The sequence below is a fragment of the Apteryx mantelli genome, chromosome 15 (assembly GCF_036417845.1).
Source record: "Apteryx mantelli isolate bAptMan1 chromosome 15, bAptMan1.hap1, whole genome shotgun sequence".
NCBI lineage: Eukaryota > Metazoa > Chordata > Aves > Apterygiformes > Apterygidae > Apteryx > Apteryx mantelli.
The window spans coordinates 19977214-20000132 of NC_089992.1; the positions used below are offsets into that span (position 1 = coordinate 19977214).

Genomic DNA, 22919 nt, shown 5'->3' on the forward strand with positions numbered 1-22919 from the left:
CTCAAAGGTCTATACAGTTTCCTTTAGCTGGGACCCTATTTTGTACTAGATGCCTATATTGCAAATTAAGCATATTTCTCTTTATTAAGAATATTCTTGTCAAGAGGAGGAGTATTTTTAGTATTATAATAGAGAAACTACTGGGCTTTTTGCTTCTTCCAGATTTTCCCTAGAGACACAGCTGCTCAATACATTTTAGTGTACAATATATCAGCTAAGTTACAGCTTGAAGCTAAATCTTCAATAGAGCAGAACTGCCTAAAACTGGGGCCTTTAAAAGCACTTGCACTTTACAAACCAGGAGATGTAGTGGAGTGCTTTTAAAAACAAACTACAGTATGATGTGGGCATGTTGAAAACAGCAGCAGCAGTTAAAGCAGATGAAAAAAAAGCCAAGACTCAAATTTTAGAAATGAACGTAAATTTGTCTACAGCTCAGAAATACTCATATCTGAGATTTGGGATTGAACTGGTGATGAAATCAAAACAATTTTTTTTTTTTAAATTGCAGAATTCTTCCACATTGTTGTCATTTTTTTATGAGTTTTCTAACCTTTTGGTTGTCCTTAGTCTCTCATATCATTAGAAAGACATGTGGGAAACCCCTATTACAGGAATCTTTTGTAAGTAAATATCATTTCTTACTAGGATGGTTTTTTTATTAGAAGGAGAGAAGAGAGACTATATTCTGCTGTGCTATTTTCTCCCTCTTGCTGGAGGCGCAGGGCTAGCTCTTGCTTTTCCGGCAGGAAGGCAGCAGCGGGTGCCAGCGCGGCACACACGCGGCCACCCAGCCCTCTCGCAGCCCCGCAGGGGCCACGCGCTCTCGGGCGCATGGACGGCCGACGGTGGCGGCGGGGGCCACCGACAGCCTGGAGCCTCCTCATCAAACCCACGTAGGAAGCCCCTCCTGTGCCGGAACAGCATAGCGCGGTAGGGGGCTCTGGCCGAGCGCGGGCAGCGTACGGAGCCAGCCCATTTCGATGAGGCCTCACTGAGCTCTGCCCGTCTCCATTTTATACAGATGTATTAACACAGGGCCCGAGCAAGGAGCAGATCACAAGCCCTGGCTTCATCTCTGCATTTCAAACTCCCACTATCTGGGTTTTCATATGCTGCCAAAAAATCAAGTTTGGGAAAAAAGGGCACAAGAACTTTTTATCTGCTAGTGAGTTTGAATAACAACTTGTTAAAAAAGAACTTTGAAATGCAAATAGCAGTTTTCACGAAGCCTGCGGACAGCTTCAGCAGCTGCCCCAGGGAAGGGCCCCAGCCCCGGCCCCGGCCGCCGCGCGGGCGCCTCTCCGGCGAGGCGCGCCTCCAACGCTCATCTCGTGTTTGGTCTTTTGATAAATTTTCATTTAATGAATTGATTCCTACAGTTCATTAACATAGCCACTTCCACTTCTGTATACACATATGTCTTAATTAGCTGCTCATTGGCTGTTTAATTACAAGAAAACAGCTGACAGCTGCCTCGCTGCATCCGAATGGCAGCCGCTTTGGAATGACTGTACACACGCCCGTGACAACAAAGCCTTATTCATAATCCTGTGATTTATGGCTAATACTTAAAAACTTCCACGTATCATTAAGTTTTGCAATATTCTCAGCAATGAACAATTAGTTGGGGGGGCTCATTCTTTTCCTTTTTTCTAAACCAAACTCTCAAATTTTCTTCAAAGAAACATTGGAAAAATACATTGTCACATGTAAGAAATTAAAACATTCAAATCAGACTCTTAGCCCTTTTATGACAATGAGCACATTTTAGTTTTACAGGAAGGAGAGCAATGAGGCAATATTTGTTAATAAACTTTGTTAATAAAGTATTTGATGACAAAGGTGTAGCACCACAGAAACATGCAAAACCCCCAGTTGTTTTACATATGTAATAAATACAGGAGAGAGATTTACAGTGTGTTTACCAGGTTTTTACAAGGCTTCTTCCTAGCTGTTTTTGTAACATGGCTCGTCTCTTTTGTATCATGTGTTGCTTAAAATTGGTTAGCCAGAAAATAATTTAAAAAAAACGTCAAAAGCATGAATTGGAGGTAAATGTCTACAGAGCCAACGTGACACTCCGAATTAAATAAAAAGCAATGAAAGACTGAGTAACAAACCAACTGGATGTACACACAGTCTAAATTTAAAAAGTCCTGCAAGACAGGAAATGACGATACCAAGTACTGTGTTCTGAAGTGACAACAGAGCCATTCCCCTTGTATCTACAACGAACAAGACAATCTCCATCCTTAAAAGGCACAGGAGACAGAGCGGCCAGTACCTACAAACCTCTGAAATATGAGAAATGCCCAGAAATATCCTGCACGAATAGTTTTATGAGACCAGCTGCATACATTCAAGTAAAGAGAGTGGTTGTACCAATGCATTTGTGACACAACTGGGCATGAACTGACACTGTTGACAGCAAAAGCAAATAGTTACATCTGTAAGTTTAATGACATAGTTCAATAACAGAAACTTTGATTTCAAACTAAATGCTTTGCTGTATGTCCTTATGAAGCATTCAGGTATTTTCTGACAATAATTTCTCCTTGTAGAGCCAAAGCTGGAGTTGATGTCTTTGTTAAAAAAAAATAAAAAATCTGTCTAGCAGATTTTAGAGAAGGGACTCCCCATTCGGGGAGGGAACTGAACATTTGGCTACAAGGAAAGACGATGGATGTATACACATTGATCTGCTTTCCCACCAGGATCCCTAGTATGGAGCAAGAAGCTTTTAGTGGCATCCACAACTGGTGGTTAAAGAACTGCTCTGTACAGATAGAAACATTGAATTTATTTCTAATTTTAAAAATAAGCATAAAATTTTACTTCTGAGTCCTGCTACGATGTTTGTGTCATTCTTTATCCCTGCTTCTGAGTAGAAGTCTTAATGGACTAACCTCATCTTCCCTTCCTCCCCATTGTACGTTGTATACTAGATGTCAGCAACAGTCAGACAGAGAAAAAGTATTGTTTTAAATGTATTTAATTAAAAAAAGCCATAAAACCCCTCTTAGATAAAGTATAAAAAAGTGCTCAGCTATAAACTTCATTTTTTGGGTAGGTGAAAAAAGGGGGGGGAGGTTAGTTCTTATTTTTTTTAAAGAAAAATTCAAATTCAGATAAATAGGTTGATGGGTTGGGAGTGCTCAGTGATGTTTGTGCAAGATACAAATCTAAGTTTCTACATTAAAAAAGCCACTAACATCATAACAAGGTAGGAAATGAAAGCTTCTCGAGAAAGACTAATTGGCTTTATTAGACATCTTCTTCACTTTAGGTTTTAAATAAATGTTGTTTCCAGTGGCTGTTTGTATTTAAACAGTAATATTTAAGTTAGCATTATGATTAAGTAATGTTAAAGCTCATATTAAACTGGAGTGAGAAACGGTGAGGGCTGCAAGCACCACCCTTGGCTGCTGCTAGTGCTGCCCGTAGATCATTGCTGACAGCCCGGGCCGGGTGGCCACGGCCCAGCTGTTCCCTCCTGGTGACGGAGGCCGCGATCCTGCTGCCAGATGCACATGGCTGGGCCAGCAGCATCTGTGCAGAACCCGACTCACCTCTCGGGGACTTTGTGCTGGTGTGAGCCATTAGCCCATGAATCTGAGTGCAGGACTGGGAACTAGGTCTTCAAAGCGAGAAAAATTTGAAGTACTTTTTACAAAAGAAGGTTTAGCATAACATGAAGAGTGCTGTAAGCATGCTCAAACCTGCAGAGATCATAGCCACAGAAAAGCTGGGAAACGCACTTCAGGGGAAAAAAAAACATACCAATACACACCTGGCTCATTCGGCAGAAGCCAAGTTATGCCAGCTTTTCCACCAGCCAAAATAGTTCTGTTGGGTGAGACTTTGTTGATATTACTATGGAAGAGCACAGCACAAACAAAATCCATCTGCTACAGCACGGTATTTTAAATGCTCTCTAGACCATGATCATCTCTTCCTGTGACTTGTCCCCACTAGCACTCCCCTATCTGTCACTCCTTGCAGGTCATCTGGGCTCTAGCGTTAAAGAAATGTGAACTTCAGAGTTATTTCTCTCCTAAATTTCTCTCATCCAGGCCCGCTTGTCAGCCCTCGTGCCCTTGCACACCCACTGCCTGGTCTAGGCGATTCCCCAGGGCAGACCAAGGCTTGCACCGGCCTCCAGGGAATGCCATTAGAGAGAGTTCAAAGGGAAACTGTTTGCTCTGAAACATAGGGGACTGCATATGCATTTCTTGCTATCAGGCTAACATCTGCTGTTCTGACTATTGGAGGTACAAAAAGGATCTGTCTCTTGATAATTCACATTTATGTTTATTCCCAGCAAAGCCCAGTCATTCTGATGGAGGAATTCTCAATGGATATTTCTGTCTCCTACCTGCAGTGCCAAGTACCTACCTGGCTAGGTATTAACTGATGTGACTGTGAATATGGTTCACACTGTTATTTCCTTTTGTATGTAGCCATCCTACTGCTTTTGTTGGGGGTTTTCTCACACACAAGACTTAAGAGACTGCAAGCTAGAAGAAATGCATGAAGATGAAGTAAAAGATAATACAGTTGGCAACTTTCCTTTGCTTTGGCAGTCTGTTCCTGTTCTGCAGCAAGCCGTGTGAAGAAAGCCCTGTTTTCTGCATAGACAAGCTTTGGCATTATCCTAGCCTCAGTCTCTTGACAATGATGTTCGTCATGGGTCTTGAGGCAGTCTTTCTGGTATACCGGGCCCAGACCACTTAAGGATTAAAGAGGTCTCAGACCTTAAACATAACTTGATATTCTTTGATAAGATAGCTGTGGAGCAGAATTGTCAGTGTTAATGTTTGCCATCTCACAAGAAAGAAGTTTGATAAATGTTGTTCTGCATAAAACTGAAAAAAGCAACCGCTTTATTATCAATGTTTTTTTAGTGGATTTCTTGTATTTTCCATAGCAACAGCAGAGTTACAATGGGCAGGAGGTGCAGTCCTGTATCATTCTAACATTTTTGCTTCCTTTTTACCAATACTTCCATGAGACTGAGAGGATGTGAGAATGAAAATGCAAAAATCCTCTTCAGAAAAACACAAAGGAAATCTCAAGAATACAAAGGCAAAGAAGTTTATTTTTTGAAGCTGGAAGGCAGTATCAAACATGTCAGGAGAGCAGATTAAAAACAACAATAAAAACAATTTCTTCAATTCTGAAGTGCAGATCAGTAGTAGAAAACCTATCAGCACTGGATTGCAACACATACTTACGTGAGAAAAGCAACAAGCTACAGCACAGATGTGCACACCGTGTCATTCCCAAGCTAGCACTGTAATTCTGTACTAGTGATAAAAAGGAGTGATTAGCTTCACAGCACACCCTGGGCTAGTGTTAGCATTGTCTGATTTAATTCTCAGTTGTGAGAGACAAACTAAATGAAACATTAATGCTCATAATGTAATCCTTGCTCACCAAAGTTACTGAAGGTACAAATCCAGAAAAAAATTCAAAGCCTGAACTTTCCAGAGCAACAAGAGACACTGCAAGGAAAAGGCACTACTCACAGGAAGACTTGAGCAGGTTTAGCACCAGTAATGTGCTATTTGTGCAACAACATCTTCTACAGCTATACCTATACCTTCTATATCTTCTAAGTAAGAGAGATGTGTAACTGTAGCAGTTTAGAAATGAAAGTTGAGAAGTCTGCGAGTACTCACCTTATTTCAACACAGCTTCTTAGCAATTTACAAAACAAAAAATGGAGAGGGAGAATCGAGAAAGCCACAGACTCCCTCTCAAGTGAATCCACAGACCAAATTCTTTGGGACATGCTGTCAGTGGTTCATGTTTCTATACCTCTTCTGCTTATTCATAGTGAGACAGTATACAGCGCACACAGCACAACTGCTGCGAGTCCTATGATGTTTAAAGCCTATCCTGAAAGTTTGGGGGGCGGGGAGAGGGGTCACAAAAATGCTCTATTTAAAACTCAAATAAAGATAGTACTTTAGAATTGCCAATTGATTTCATAATCTACTGATTTCACTTCCCTGCAATATTTGCTTTTTAAAAAACAAAGGAAGGAAAAGAATCACTATCAAAAGGCCAAATGCAGATGTTTTAAGACTTAATTTTTTAGATGCTTACCTTGCAGCCTTCACATGTAATGACACCATAATGGATTCCTGATGATTTGTCTCCACAGATCTTGCATGGAATAATTTCAATTTGAGCTGCAACAGAAGCACACAACCAGTTAATTACATTTTCTTTTAAACACCTTATAAAAGCATTCCCTGATCAGCATTTGTACAGTGAAAACTAATAACCTGCTAAACATTATACCGCATTAACTATTCATTGCTGAACTGTGAGGGTCCCCTAGAGCTTTGGACTAAATTATGGCTGCTCGTTATATAATAGCTTTTGGGTTATTAAAATGGGTCATTGGAGAAGGTGTTTAAGAACCCACAAGAAGGCTAGAATCAGCATTTCAAAGCCAAAAACAATAGCAGAGTTCACATTTTGGCCAAAGAGCTAAAAAGATGCCAAAAAGGTTTCTTCCAAACTTACTCCTGCGATATTATAAAAGGTCATTTTAAAGTTTGCCCTGCCTAAAAATGCAAGTTAAATGAATATAACACCTTAAACAGAGGGATCACGATCATGCCATCCAGTCCACATGACAGGCTAATATGAAAGAGATGTAACATGGTAGATACTATTTTACACAAGAAATCCAAGATTCACGTATCTAAATTGTAAGTGAATTATCAGTACATATTTGTGCATTAGCTGCAACAGAGTGAATGAGGGAGGAAAACATAGCTGTATTGTATTCAGCTTACAAAAAACAAAGGAGAAGACAGATTCTGGAAAATGCCATAGAGATATGCACCATGAAAGCACTGATTTTTTTTAACTAAACTTCACAGGTATATAACAAATATCTATTTAATTCAGTTTACTGTGTAACAAAACTCTCTGCATGCATCTCTAAATCACAGTACCTTCCCACCTGAATACATGGATGTAATAAGGACTCCCACATGCTCAGGAATACCTCTTCAACTGCTATCCGAGTATGTGGCTGCAGTCATTTTGCTAGCAAAGTCTCTTTTCAGACAGGACCATGCCGAGGCAATGCTTTACAATATCAAAGACTGGTAGTCCACACTTTACATATACCCATATGTATAGTTGCATGTGCTGACACAAACACATAGAGTCTACATATGAGATAGATAACAAAAAAAATGCAAAGAATGCACTTTCTCATCAATTTCCCTTATGCAATTTTCTTAGATCAGGCTACATGAATTTTCCTTCCCTATCCTGGACTAGATTATTCCAAACAGGAGTACAAGTACAAGTCTTGCTACTGTGATTCATTCACAACCAGAAGTGCAGTTAATCTCCTGCGAGGAACTTAAATCCATTCACAAGATGCCCGATTGCTTCAGAGAGCCTTTATTTCATCCAGTTTATGGCTGCCCAGACTGACAACACATAAAATTGTATCTAATATCTTCTTATAATGCATTAGCGTAGCTTTGGTTGTATCGCCCAGTGTTACTGTGTGCTCCGTTTCCCCGTAGCATAACACCAGAGTTCAGGATCAGGCCAACACTATAGGACCAGGAAACTTCAAGTGACTGTGCAAAAATATGACTTGAAAACATTCTCCAGACCACATCAAACGCAGTGAACGGAGCAGTCCCAAATAGTCCCCATTTGCTCCCAGGAATCTAACAGCAGCAAAAATGCTCTGCTGAGGAAAGCAGTACCCAGCAGCTAAATGACTACATTGCTGCTTTCCTGACTATCAGCAGTTTTCAAAGTGTTTGCATACAGTAGGACACCACTTGCAACTGATTCCATCAGGAGGAGCTCTGCATTCTTGACAGTTAATCCCACACCTTCCCTGCAGCAACAAAACGATAGGCTGAAATTAAAGGGTCAGTTTAGGACACTTACGGGAACAAATACTTCTTCCCTGCAGTCCTCCAAAAAGTGTTTTAATTTCGCTTTGCTCACAGCTAATACATTTAACATAATAGAGCAGAAAGTGAAATAATAAAAGGGAAAAATAAAGTGTATATTTCTTTATTAATGTACTACATGCATTAATTATTACTACAGCATCTAAGTACATCACTTGTTTATGAACAGAGCTTCAGAGCAGAAAAGGTAGCATGAGCCCTACTTTACATTAATAAATTGAAGAACAGATTGAAATTCACAGAAATTCCAAACTTGTGTAACCTAAAGTTCAAATTCACACAGAAATCTTGTAAACAGATTCAGGAATAGATCCATCAATTCCCAGTTATGTCTTTTCAATATATAATTATTTTTCTACTCTGCTAGAGTGAATCACCAGCCTACTCCAACTCCTTTGACAAGACTCATCTGAACTGCTACATGGCAATATATTTTTTACATTTCACTTTTATACACATAATTACTGCCTTATTATGAATAGAAATGATATAATTGGATCTTGTTTATCTACAATCTTCAGCATATTAGTTAAATCACCCATGAAGCCTGTCTATGCAATCCTTGTTTCTTAAGCAACAGGGCATCCGCAGAGTGTTTCTGGAGGAATGTAACATGCCTTCAAAGTGATGGCCTGGAGCTAGGTTACTAATAGTCTAAAAGGTGCAATAATTAGTCCCAAATGCATTTTCCAGGGTGCGTTATTGTTATAACAAAACAGAATCTACACAGAAACAGGCCCTAGCTATGCCAGCATTTGCAGATCATTGTATATATGAGTGGTGGTACCAAATTAGGTATAATTTTAGAACTCCAGATTTCCTAGAATTTAATAAATCTTCAAGGCACTTAGTTTCAATTAGCACACAGCATTCAATACTTTAAGTTAGCATTTCACTTTTGAGATGCAGTACAGTGGGATGAAACTCAGAAGCATAAAGTGCTTGGGATTGCCACAACCAATTTTATTATAAATTAATGCATGGAGAGACATCAGATCAATTACTGCTCTACGTGGCTGCCTTTGCAAATCAACTCATTGAAATGAAATCACTGTCGCAAGTTCATACACTTTCCATACGGCATGAAAGGACTTAGATACTTTACACTTACTAAATGCAAATTGCCTGTACCAAGATTATGCATTTTTCTTACAAGGGTGAAAATATTTTCCCCACTTTTAACTTTGACATGCAAATATGTACTTGCTAAAACCCTGTTCTTATGCAAACAAGACAGGTGGGAAATATTTTTACATGTCAAGAATATGTTCCAACTTGGCTTCTCACATTCCCAGAGTTACTTAAAGCTTCCTATCATGTTCACATTAATTGTACCTGTTCTGTGCTTACATATATTTGTAGAGTATATTTTCCAAGATTATACAAAATACTATAATTCATGCTTTAGACTAGAATTAGACTAAATTACAGTTTACAATTTCTGTCTCCTGGGGTGGTGTTTAGGCTGATTCTGGTTCATGCATGAACAAATTATTTCTTAAATATGGATCGAATAAAAAATAAACTCTTGTGGTTGCTTAGAAACCGCTACAGATACCCAGGTGACAGATGTAGCTTGTAGTTCCAGAATAAAGGCCTGAGAATCTTTCACACCCTGAAATAACAGTGCTCCAGAATACTGCTATGGGTATCCTCTGTCAAAGGCAGCAAGGGATAGGAATAAAAGCCCAAATAAACCTCCAAGAGTAACAAACAGGCTCCAGCACAAAGATCCACCTCAAGCATTGAATGAGCCACTACAGAAATAGCTCCTGTGAGGAAGAAGCTACCAGCGAAGGCCAGAGGTTGTTATGAGCCGATGTCAAACACGAGCAAACTAATCTCCATGGGAAAGGGCAGCTGACAGTTATGCACTGAGGTCTCTCAGTATGTGGGATTTAATATGCAGCTCTTACTAGCACTGGAATGTCTGGTAGTCTTCAAGAAACGTATCTTCTTTGGGCCTTAATGCTGTATTATCCCCATTTTACAGCAGGAAAATTGAGTGCAGAGTCTTTGAAAATCACACAGAACAGGAACTTGAGCCCAGGTATGCCACATTAAAAAAAAAAAAAAAAAAAAAAAGTGTTTTGTGCACTGACCCACTCTTCTCCCTCCATCCAGTGTGTCTTTATTTGACAGTTTTCTTCAGTAGCTCTGGTATGCTTAAATGACATGACTGTCTCCACCTAATTCCTAGTGTACTTGTCCACCAGACAATGAGAAAGAGCACAAAATGACATCTTTTGTAGGCAACCCTAACAGAAGGGTCATCCCTTATTCCCTCCTGCTCCAGGCTTCACTTCTTTCCCCAAATCTGGAATAGATTCACTGGGCTTGCCCACCTCTGTCACTCTCTCTCCCCAGACCAACCCCTCCAGGCAGCCACTCCCTTTTTATTAATTGCTACGCCATGAAATGCCATTTTATTCCTTACCTGGTTTGAACGGTAGAAGAAGAAAGTAATCTAATTCTGTATTTGTAAGAAAAGGCTCTGTACAAGCTCATTATAATCATTCCTTTCCTCAGTTCTACTTCCTTGGGCAGAGATTCCGACCAGGATAAGGCCCAGTATGGTCAGATAAAGCAAGGGGCCATCTTTATCCCCAATTTTTACATTTAGGTAGAAATCCATTGAGCTTCAACACTGAAAAGCGTATTATCAGTGCACCCTAAGGAAAACATTTTTCAAAAGAGAAAAGGATTTCCCAAAGAGAAAAATTTTTCCTCGCCATTAATGTATCCAAGTGAAATGTTCATTTCTAATGAAATAATGTGTCTTGGGTTAAAAATAAATAAATATTTCCCCATTCCTTCTCATGTTTTCACATTGTTATTTTAAAAATGTAAGTTCATACATATCATGTTATTTCTTCTAATTTGCAACAGGTATGAAACCTCAAAGTTTTGATATCCTCAAAGAGTTCTTCAACAGAAGCAAAAATTGGTCCCATTGCTGTGCTTTAGATGAGACTCACCTCGCTGACTTTAGCTATCTGAAAGTTGGGTAATTAGTTGAAGTTAATTGTCCTGTCTGCTTCTTGAGTGAAAGGAGGAAGGAAGAAGGCAGACAGACGAGCAGCTCCAGAGCATGTTTCAGCTCATCCGAAGACAAGTGAGATGAATCCCTGGGAGCAGACGCCTCCTCTTCACTGACCAGAGAAGGAACGTAACGATACCTAAATTACAAGCCTAACTTGCAGAAGGTGAAAGCTAGGTGAATCCTACTGCCTGTTACTATTTCTGAATTAAAAAATTAGCATTTTGTGGAAAGAGCAGGAGTGTGTAGGAAGTGCTCTCTTCCACTTCCGTCGTACATGTTATCACGCCGTCCTGTAGAAACCTGCGGTGTTCAGGTGAGCATATTTCCGTGGAGCTCCACACTCAGCGCCCACCCGCTAGCTCTCCGGGCACCAATAGCAAGGAATTCCAGCTATGCACACTCCTTTTTTACTCAATAAAGATGGACTTAAGCATATACTAATTAGTGTGACAGACTGGTCTCTATTTCTTAAAACCTATATAGGCACTGAGTGTCCTATCCTGATCCATTTGATTTTGGGGGAAAGTAGCATATCCAAAATTGCTAGCTGAACTGAAGAGTTTCCCCAAGGCAGATCCGCAACCTGTTCTGCAGTCAGGACAGGAACTTGAACCTCTTGCGTCCCAGGGTAGTGTCCTAAGAAGTCATCCCTTCTTTCACTCCAAGAAATGCTTAAATTCAGTTCCCTGGAGCTGACCTACCTGCCCTCCACTTCACATGGTACAGAGCACTTGGCAGCTAATGCAGCAGGGCTTCGAGCTAAATACAAGCCGTACACAAATTGAGCTAACCTGCTTCTGAGGGGATGCAATTTGTGCCAGACATCATCGCTACTGCTGTTTGCAAGTATATTGATTAAATTAGGAGGCATACATATTCACTGACATATTCATACATATTCATTGACTCAAACAAGGATATTGCATGTAATGTGGTATTTAAGGCAACATAATATCTGATCACAAACTGAATTAACAAGGAACAATTTTACTATATAATATTCTAATCTTCCTGCATTTTCAGCTTCATTACCTAAATAATTTGCTCTGTCATGTACCCTAAGTAATTTGAGCTGGCTGCAAATTACTTGCTTCCAAACACCTGCAGCTTCCAAACACTGCAATTTCACAAAACTAAAAGCTAGTGGCAGCATCGCTCTACCCATTCCATTACCATGCTATGTTAAGTGACCATCTGTCCACTCATATATATTAAAATAGTTAAACCCCATGTACTTCTAAGGCTGACATCTGGCTGTTAGAAGTCTGAGCATTTTTAGAGCACACAGTAACTGTTTGGAGCAGGAGCTGATTGAGACAAGCTCCATTTAGCTATACACTCCTTGGGCAAAAGACTGTTTTATTCTATGTACAGACCCAGCAGAACAGCATTCGGGCCCTGAGCAGGCCTGCTGGCTCATACAGTGCTACAGCTAATAACAAGCAGCTCCTGAGAAGGCCTAACAAAGCCTGGTACCCTACAGATTTGTGTCTCATGGTTGGATTTTCTAGGGTCTCTTCCAGCAGTTGGGACATTTGTGGCATCTTCGTCTCCTTTATAGAGTCTCGTATCTACAGCATCGCTCACACTGATCAATAACCCTCAGCGGAATATGAGTTGGATATCTTTCTGGGTATCTTTTCTTCATTTTCATGGAACTTGTAGGAACACAACTCTGAGATTGCTAATGCTCTCGAGCTTGGCTGGAACTGACCAACACATTCAAAAATTGCTTTGGAAATGAGGAGGATTGGGATGATGGGCAGAAAACCAGACAAACACAAACAACCTCTCCAAGCCTTGTTTCCTTAGGAAATCACACTAATAATAAAATAAAATAAATACTAAGGTTATGCTAGTACAAATGCTTTGAAGTCTGTGGGTGTGATGGGTGGAGTAGAAACGAACACGGCCAACAAAGTATTAATTAAAACTAAAGTATGAACAACACCTCAAACACACCGGGTAGAAATGCTGCAATGCCAGGACTGGATCTTTGGGCCTGAACATGGCTGGGTCCCTTCTCCTAGGTCCCAGGATCATGTGCAGCTGTCCGTATCGCTAAAGCGTTCACCTTAAAAACTACTGAATTAGATGCATGATAAATAGTACAGAACAACGACCTGAGCTTTTCTGGGGCTTGCAGAACTAACTTTTAGAAATAAAACTAAATCCTGTCAACCTCTGGCATTGATTTGGGCATGTCAAAGGAAACAGTACTATAGGAGCTCATATTCTCATGCCAGGATCACTGATGTTTATGTTTATTGTTCTACTTTAAACCAGAAAATTTTACTTACACAAATTTTAATTTAAAGATCGTAAACTTTGCTATTATATTAAGCACTGGCTCCAACAAAGACATTTGAAGTCGTAATGAAAGATGGCTATATGGAAAATGTTTTGGATTCTCTAATATGCACAACTATTTCTGTGAAATAAGTTGGTGAAGTCTCTGTGCATATTTTTTTATGTTATATTCAAATGAAAAGTTGCTGAAAAGCTTTAATAAGCCATCATAATATTCTTAAATCTTATAAAGAAAAATTAAAACAAAAAGAAATCCCAATACAATCTACAACTTCTGCAATTGTTTATGAGCATGAAGAAGCTAAAAACCAATTTAGGGTTTTCTGAGGAATTCGGAGAGAGGATGTTTCCTCCCTCTCTTTCAAGTGTGCAACTCCAAGTGTTTTTTATTTTGCTTCTATATTATGGTTTTGTATCTCTCCACTGTCTTGCCTTTATCTGTCCAGATTTAGTCCATCTCTTTTTTTTTTGACCTAACAATGCCATTTGGTATCTCAACATCACCAAGCCACAGAAAGACATTTTTTTTCTTGTACTTTTGAGGAAAAAAGAGCAGCACTCTAATTAGCAGTTGAAAACCAGATGATCTGCCTTGCTGCAGGAACAACAGGCAAAGACAATTCCAGCTTGGGACTATGGTCACATTATGAAACCATACCACAGACCAAAATATAATATCAAACTACTGAACTACAAGTCTAGGTTGAAAATAAACAGGATGGCCACATCCAAACATGCTCTCTTGTCCAAGAGCACAGAAAGCTATTTCTCTGGAAAATCATTACTTCAGAAGGTGTACAACAAAAAAATGCCCAGCTTGGAAAATCTAGAGAGTTCTGAAAGCTCCAGCTTTGTTGCTGCTTTAATGAACTTAAATTAAGAACAGATAATTTAGATAGTTGAAATATACACTAAAAGATGTACAGTGTAGCAAGAGAGATAGTAATATTAACTCCTTCGAGGATAAGATAACACCATGGAAAACCTAAGCACCAACTTTGATTACAAATTCCACCTCTGTATAGCAGGGGAAAAGTTTCATTCACCAGTCACAACACATAATACAAACATCACTGTGAACCGTAACAAGATATATTAACCAAAATTAACGGCGAAGAGCAAGAACAGAAAAATAATGAGGGAAGAAGTGTTTCTATGCAATGTGCTCTGCATTTTAAAACCAAAGCATTTTAAGACTGTTATGATTATTTCAACATGGTCAAAAAAGACTTCCAAATTTAACAGAACACCAGTTTTGTCCCATCATATTGTGACTTCTTACATTAAAGAGAGCTGCATTTCTTTCTCTGTGCCTCAGCTGCTTATGAATCAAACATTTAACCACTTTATTCCCCTCTTGTTCTTTGACTGAAGATTAACATTAGATGCATTCGCTATGATGAACCCAATTTGGACTATCATTAATTTAAAGACTAGGCTAAATTTAATTCCTGTTAAATAAAGCAACTCACTAAAACAGGTTTTCACAACAAAAGAAAACACACTGATGTTGAATGATGTGATTCTCCTTAAAGAAATATAACACAGTTTTTAATCAAAGCTTTGGACTGCATGTCAAAAAACAGATCCTATAATCCTCATTTGAGTGCTGACTTGCTATGGGAACACGGACACTAGCATGTGTCTCATTTTCTCCATCTGTGTCATCAGGATAATCGTTCTTTATCTCTACCTCTCTACAGCTATCTTAGGTGACTGGTACTTACGGCTAAGTCTTGCACTTTGGTCTTGTGACCCAAGAAACTAGCTTGTACCTTCCACCTAACGCCAGCGCATACACTTCCAGCGCACCCCGCTCCTTCCTACTTCTCAAGTGGTTTGCATTACGCAGACCAAAGCTGCCACAGAAGCGCGCGCTAGGAGGGCTAGCCGGCTCAACTCTGCCATTTTGTTACAGCTTCGCTGTTTTACTTCTAGAAACAAAGTTTACAGGTTTAATCACATAGCTACAAAATACTGCTCTTGACAGAAATACACAAATGACAAATTTTAGAAGAAACATAGGTGTGAGCTATTACCGCAGGAGCTGGCCACCCTGACTGCTTTTTCTGTTTCGCTTCGCTACATCGCGTATTCAGCAAGCAGCAGGTTCACGCCTCGGGCAGCCCGTGCTGTGTGATTTTACAGGATCCTAGAGTGCACTAGGTTTTTGTCATCCCTCATTTCTTCGTACAGACAACCACCAACTTTGGGCATTGGTGAAGAGGAACATATGCAGCAGGGCCATAAGTACAGTTCTATTATCATATGATCTAAACCATGCTGCTCTGCTGCTAGAACAAACCAATCCATATTGTCCGTCAAAAAAAGAAAATGGAAAAAAAAGAAAAAAGGAGTGAGCTGGTAGGCCAAGATGCATGTGCACCTTGAGGCAGTGAGAGTGCCCTTATACACTCAGTCATGCTGAGGTTTCTTGTAGTCTTTGCAACTTATTTTTCTCTTACATTGGAAACAGCAAATCCGTGCTGATTTCTATTTCATGGTGCTTGCATGTTGGGCATTCGTTTCTTATTAATAATGGAGAGGAAAACAAAGTGAAATTTACATGAGAACATAATTTAGAATAAATTTATTTGCTAGAACTATTTGGACAATAATAATTGTATTCTCTCCTCCCTACTAAAAAAGCCACCCCATCCCACCCCCCCCAAACCCTGTGCTGAAAACCTTAAAATGTATTTGTATTTCTGTCCAATTTCCCATTCCTCTGGGAGAAACTAATACTTATCAGATTTTAATAAAGAATGTCTTTTAATAATGTTGAGTTTTAGAGAGAAAATCCAAATTACCTCTGACATTTGCTTCCATGGATTAATGTATAGAGGCCACATTTTATATGAAATTTCCTGCTATCAAGTGTCAGAACTGGCATTTTGAAGACTGGCATTTGTTAACTCCAACACTATCCTACTAGCTTTTTTCCCTTAATTAAATGTACTTATTCATGGGAGTATCTCCACGTTTTTGCTTGTTTGCTTGCAGTGAGAAAACAAGAAGAAATTACCAACCACTTGCCAATTTTAAGCAACAGTTCAGCAACTCAGCTAGAAGTAGCACATCTCAGCACAACACTCTTTAATTTAATTATTTTTCATTGGGTGAAAACAGTCTTAAATTATCAATACTTTGAAAGCAATTATTTTAGTCCCTGTTAAAAAGGTGTATCGTTAACACCGTATGCAAGATTATGAGATTAAATTAGTTGCTAGATAAATTACACTAGCTTTGTTTAAGGAAGGGTCTTTTACTAGCTTTTTAGAACAGCAGTAAAAGGGTACATAAAGATTCTTAGACTTTTGAACAACACAAAACTGAGTCATGTAATTTTGTTAAAGAAGCCATGTACATCCATGCTATCCATTTGCAAAATTACATCTCAGTTCAATGGTCTCATTAGTATCTCTGCTAGCACAAATCAAATGACACCTACAGTTACTTGACTAAAAAGCACCTGGGAAAGCTAATCACATTGCAACACTGTCAAAATTATTAATAATTTCAACTAAATTCATTAACAAGGTGACAGGCTCCTGAATTGTTAAAGGGACATGAGGTCAATGAGAGCTAACTGTGGATAATGCTGCAGCTTCACTCTCCTCATACGCCTGCAGCTCTCAGATCAACGGCGCTCAGTTCCTGCATAATGCTGTTTTGAAGGCTGTTGCTGATTAGCAACCCATCACCTCCATATTTTCTCTATCACAAAGTGCATAAATTACTATTTGGCCAAGTCATGTTCCAGCGTAACAGTAATTTCCCCAGAGACGGCAACAATCAGATGGAAAAAGGAATATGGAAAGAATCCAGCAGATAAAGCAAAGCAGAAGGGAACCCCATAAGGTGACAGCGTCTTTTTAAACAGTGTTTTGTCGTGATTCAGCTTTGTCTTGCAGTTTTGACAGACAGCAAAAATTTTAATAGGGGTTTAGCCTCTGCAGAAATAGCAGGATGTATCACTGTATGTATTGAGAAATGGTACTTGGTATGATTAAGGTAAAAGCCAGACAAAATGGCTGGTGCAGAAGCCACTTCCTTACAAGACAGCTTACGCTTTGAAGAAAAACCGCTCAAAAACTGCATTCACTTCTAGAAGAAAAATTAGCAGAAAAACTGTTTCACCCAGACTAGAAACTTCATCATTCTGAAGTGACTACATCTGCATTTTTTGAATATTTTCTTTTGCTTTTTGGCTGTATATGAACTCGATGTCATTAAAAAAGCTTCCTTTGATGCTGTATGCCAAGTGGAATCATTAGTTTCTCACAAAGGTACGCTCTAGATGTCTAGTTTAAATTTTCATTTTCAGGTGATTCATCTAAGAGATGAACAACAACAACCAAAAACAACTTCAGAACTCTGAACAGTGAGAAACCTTTCAGCTCCTCCTGCTCTTTTTTAACTCCCTCCAACACCCCCTTGCTGGTTCCTCAGGGCAGGCAATACTGAGAATTTATTCTGCAAACCGAATTCTGATTCCGAGAACTCCTTCTATGATACACGGCTATTAAAAGCACATTTATTCAAGACAAAAACAGAATCCCCCAAACCTCACATAGAGCTTTCTCCTGAAACCTGTGTACTGCATCTTTCTGGTTGATTCAGGAACATTCATCTATCCAGTGACGTTTTCCATTGCTACTGCTTCTAGTGTACCTGCGTTGTTCTGCCTTTTCACAGCTCCTTGGGGAGTTCTCCTTAGAGCATCAATGGAAATGAGGGACCCTGCTTCAGAGGAAGCCACATCCTCAGCCGATACAATGTCAGCTACCCATCTAGGTTGTGAACAGGGGAGGAGCACAAAGTGTATTGATTATACCTACGATTTCTCCATTTAAAAGAAGAAAATTTCACTGAAATCCAAAACCAATCAGTGCTTCACAGCTGATGTACACTTCCTAATACATATTGCAGATAGCAGAAAGCGCAGACATCATCAAGGGTTTATAGCTTTTTTTGTGACCAGCTTGATTACAGACCATGTCTCCTTTCACTCAGTAACAGGGCATAATCCAGCTCCTCCAGACAGGGTTGAATCTCTACTGAACGAGGCACTATGTTTTCCTCTCTAAGAAAGATGCTACCTTCACTCCGTGCCCCATCTCAGTGGCAGGAGTGCGTGTATGTGGGATCAAGATGCAGGCCCCACCAGCGCTACAGGCACTACCTAGAACAAGACTCCTGGACAGTGGAAAATAAATGCACTGTCTAACTTTGCCATCACTCTTCCCTACACCCACACAGCTTCTTTGAACATCTAACTGTACTTCTTCGAACAGGAGACTTGTGCACCACTTCCCATCAGATGTTCACACAGGAGAGCCAGGAGAGGCTGCATTCACTTTAATCAGCTCCTGCTATCTCATGGTCTATAAAAACAGACATCTGAACACACTGCACTAAGCATTGCCTCGCATGCTTCTCAGTACTAATTTCTTTTACCTACCCTTAGCTCTTGTACCAGCGTATCCCATCATCTAGAACGAGCTTTCCAAGGCACTTCCATTGCACTTTAAACTGAGAACCTCCCCCTACCCTTAGCATAACCAGTCACTGCATCACACCAGTTTCATGGTGATATGATTGTTTTTCTTAGGTCAGCAGTACTTTACTGACTTGCAAAAGGTTACACGATGGTCCTTCATCTTGTTCAGCAGGGGCCCGGGATGGCTGCATGCCACGGCAAGTGGGGAGGCTGCTGCAAGGGAAGGTGCCTGCCCTGTGCAGCCCCGCACTCTTCCCACCTGCAGGTCTTCTTCTGCAGAAGTGCATAGGGGCAAGCTACCCTTGACTTGTCCACAAAAACTGCAACTGCATGGTCAACATACCCAATGATATCAGCGGAGATGGAAATTTTATAGGCTGTGACTTACAACAAAATAAAACCACCATCTGTCTAATGAGCACTCTCAAAAACATGTTATTTTCCTTCCAGAGATAAAGCTTATTTTTCAACGCTTTCTTCAAACCACACATCTACAGTGCTGTTCACCAGCAACCATTCTCATGCCATACTCTTGAACTCAGCTCTGTTTCTGTAGTTCTTCATATCCTCATAATGTCTGTATATGCTTTCCTCAGTGTTTGAAAACCATCTTCATCTTCTGACAAAGATCATGAATGGAAAAACGTAGCTGCTCACAAAAATGTTTTAGAAAATCACAAGCTTCTGAAGAAAAAAAGGTGTAGTGAAAGATCTTCCTTTGCCATAATTAGATTAGGTGTTATGACCTCCATTAAAACTCTTTGTTTTGCCTATTCATTTCATAGCATTTAATTTTGTGCCTCTCAATGATAAAGCCAACTGAAAGACAGCAGATAAAGCAAATTTGCTTGCTGTTTCAAATAGATATATTAAGGTTTACACTTAAAAAGCTTCCAAAGTGTTTTTCAGATGCTGTTTAACAAATACTTTACATAAAAACATGTCTAAGGTCATACTCTATGGCAGCAGATATGTGACTGAAACTTACTGTAAAAGCTGGATTACTATACTCTTCACACAGTATACCTGCATGATGTACACTAAGGAAGCTTAAAGTTAAACTTCACATATTTAAACACTAACAAAAGTCTACTTAATGGCAGTCTTCAAAATGACAGTGGCCTCCTAATCTGCAGGAGATAAAGAAGTGCCAAGATTAATGATTACATAAGTGCATCCCAGAGCCCAGAAATAATAATCAGCTCTGTTGTTGTTATTTGTGTACAAAGGCTATTAGAGTCATCTGACATTCCAAAATCCAATTTAAAGTTGTTAAACCCCTTTCATGTACTTACTTGAGGTTGGAAAAACTAGAGGTTAGACAAGGGAAGGGAATGGTTTGATTTACTAATTCTTTTACCTTTAATGATTTTTCTTTAAGCCAAATCTCACTTTAACAAATGCAAAAAATTAAGCTTTCAAACAACGCTTGGAGTAACCATTACTGTTGAAGGAATAATACCAATAAAATCCTAACATGCTTAGATAGCAAATTTAAAAATAATGACTACAAACAAAACAATTAACTATCCTACAGGAATAGATCCCACTGAACTGAGGCTTTCAATTACATCAGTTGTGCAATCCTGAAAATAGTGTTCGTCTTTAGCAGATCAGCAGGGCAGGAAACCAAAGGTGCTCGGACCCCAAACAACCATCGTGAGGCGGTAGTAGTAGTAGTAATGGTCTCATCAAGAGTTGCCTCTCCCTAGTCTCAAGTGCACCACATTGCTTGCAAGAGGCAAGACTGTTTTTCTCAAAACTAGGCAAATGGAAAGGTCTAACCACAGCAATATTACACAGTTACCATCGACCCTTTTCACACAAAATGCCTTTAAAATATGGAATAACCCTCTTTGTTTCTGACTGATGTAAGACTGAAAACCAAGTTTAGAAAAAATGATCAAATTGGTCCTCCACTAGTTCCTATGTTGCTCCTCTGCTTCCCCAGGCGACACGTGGAACATGACAGGACTGAAGGTGGCTCCGTCAGTCTGTCCCTGCCCTCTCTGCTATCAGCTAGCCCTGCCTGCCCCGCTGGCACCAGCTGCCCGAGGGGGACAGCGAGGCAGGCGCGAGCTGTCACCAGCCACGTGTGCAGTGGGGAATGGGCACGCTGCACATCACGCTTCCTCTCAGGGGAGCCGGCAATTACAAGCCAATTTGTATCACAAATTGCTGCAGCCCTGAATGCAGAATTCCCCTCCGGCTTCAAAATGCCACGGAAAGGACAAAGCGAGCGCAGGCGCTTGGAGGGCAGGGAGCAAGCGGGCCAGGCCGCAGCCCGCAGCCGTGCTGTGGTCTTGCTAGCGATTGCCGTGGGCCTCGTGCTGCAAGGGCAGCTGTGCAGCCTGCTGCCCCTCGCTGCGGCACAAACAGCCGGCAGCAGGCAGTTGCGCGGCAGCAGGCAGTGGCGCAGCAGCAGGCCCCACTCCCTCATCTATATGGCAACTCCTTCCCTTGTGTCAAGAGAGAAGCGAGGTGGCTGCTGTGATTCATGCTGACAATGTTAATCATGGGAATACATATAAAGGAAGAAAAAGATGCTGATGCTCCCGTCCTAACTTGTGTAGTGGCAGATCTGAGGCAGGCTTTCTCCTCCTCCTCCTCCGGTGTGACACCATTAGGATAATAGCCTCGCTTTCTTTTATAGCAGAACAGAGCCATTATGGACTAAGTGCAAAAGTTTTTCCTTTATGGCTGTGAAGAGATTTTCTAGTGTTCCCTAAGGTAAAGTCAATTAAGTGATAACTGCATCTGTGCAAAGAGTATTCAAAATGCTAATATCCCCACCCAGATAAGTCTTCAACTCTGCCTGCCTATTTATCTCCAACTCTTAGAAATTATTGCCATGAATGCTCCAGCGCCTTCACCCATTATCTTTGCAATCCTGCTTCTTCCTAACAGAAAGGCAAGAAGCACAAAGCGTAATAGCTCCCCTACTCTGACCTCAGTGTGGAGTAACGAATACACACAAGGAAGTATCAGCGGATCTGCTGTGGCTTACCCACTGGTATGGTTTGCTGCTTTCAAAGTTCCTTTAGCTTGTCATCTAACCTACACAGGTAAGAAAATCTGATACATCGTCGGAGGCTCACTTAGAAATAGCAGCAGATTGTATCATGAGTTATCTAATATGATTTCGCACCTAGGGAAAATAAAAGCATTCATGTGCAATGTTGTGACAGTTGGCCATCAGAGTGTAAAGTTATAAAGTTTGTTATCTTTACAATATAGATAACACAATATTGTTCTCAGGCACAAGGCTCTAAGATGGCATTCTCACCTCAACATGTGATGTTTCACACTGTGTTAAGTGTCCTGGTTAAATCAGCTTCCATGTTTTTGGTCAAAAAAAAAAAAAAAAAAAAGCTGAAAACCTAGTACTGAAAACAAAGCGACTTTAAGATAGGCTTACTTATAGTCAACATCAATATGAATATGTTAATACTTTATTACCTCCTTTTATAAAAATCACAAATTCACAAAATGGCCACCTAACAAAACCAAACAGAATACTGGCAGTCTTTTTTAAACAAGTCTGAAAGCACAAATAAAGAGAAGATAATCCTATACCCTGCAGAACTGGATAGACTATATGTATTGAGTAGAATATAAGCTTCATGAGTATAAATAAGAAATTACAGAATAAAATGATTATGAGTCAACTGTTGCTAAATGCATCAGACAGATTAAAAAAAACAAACAAACAGGCAAGTACTGAATGCATTTGATTTATGTTTTCTAAAATGAAGGACACTGGACAAAAGTTAGAAGAAAGTAATATAAATAGTATCTGTATTATTGTAACAATTTTTATCCAAAGATAATCAAAAACATTTAGTGAGCTAAGCTTCACTACTCTGTCAGGACAAGAAAACAACTTGGTAACCAGAGGTGAATGAAGCCACACAATAATTTACTTAAAATGAAGAAGAGAAGCTCTCAACCCTTTCAACACAGTCTTCACCCATTGCTCTTGTTGATGCTGCTTTTCATGCTTATGTTCTAAAAACACCAGAAGAAAGACAGGAACAAACACCAGACAACTTAAAATCGTTACTTTTTAAACAGAGTGCTATTTTAAAAGGCT

The 22919-nt window shown here is 39.9% G+C and overlaps 1 protein-coding gene across 1 annotated transcript in view; it reads right to left on the minus strand.

Annotated features, from left to right (window-relative positions):
- RORA (RAR related orphan receptor A) overlaps positions 1–22919 on the minus strand; it is a 66950-nt gene that overhangs the window by 15508 nt on the left and 28523 nt on the right. The window contains exon 2 of the mRNA XM_067305537.1: positions 6115–6200. Within this exon, the coding sequence (XP_067161638.1) occupies positions 6115–6200 (86 nt within the window). The remainder of the gene's footprint in view (positions 1–6114; positions 6201–22919) is intronic.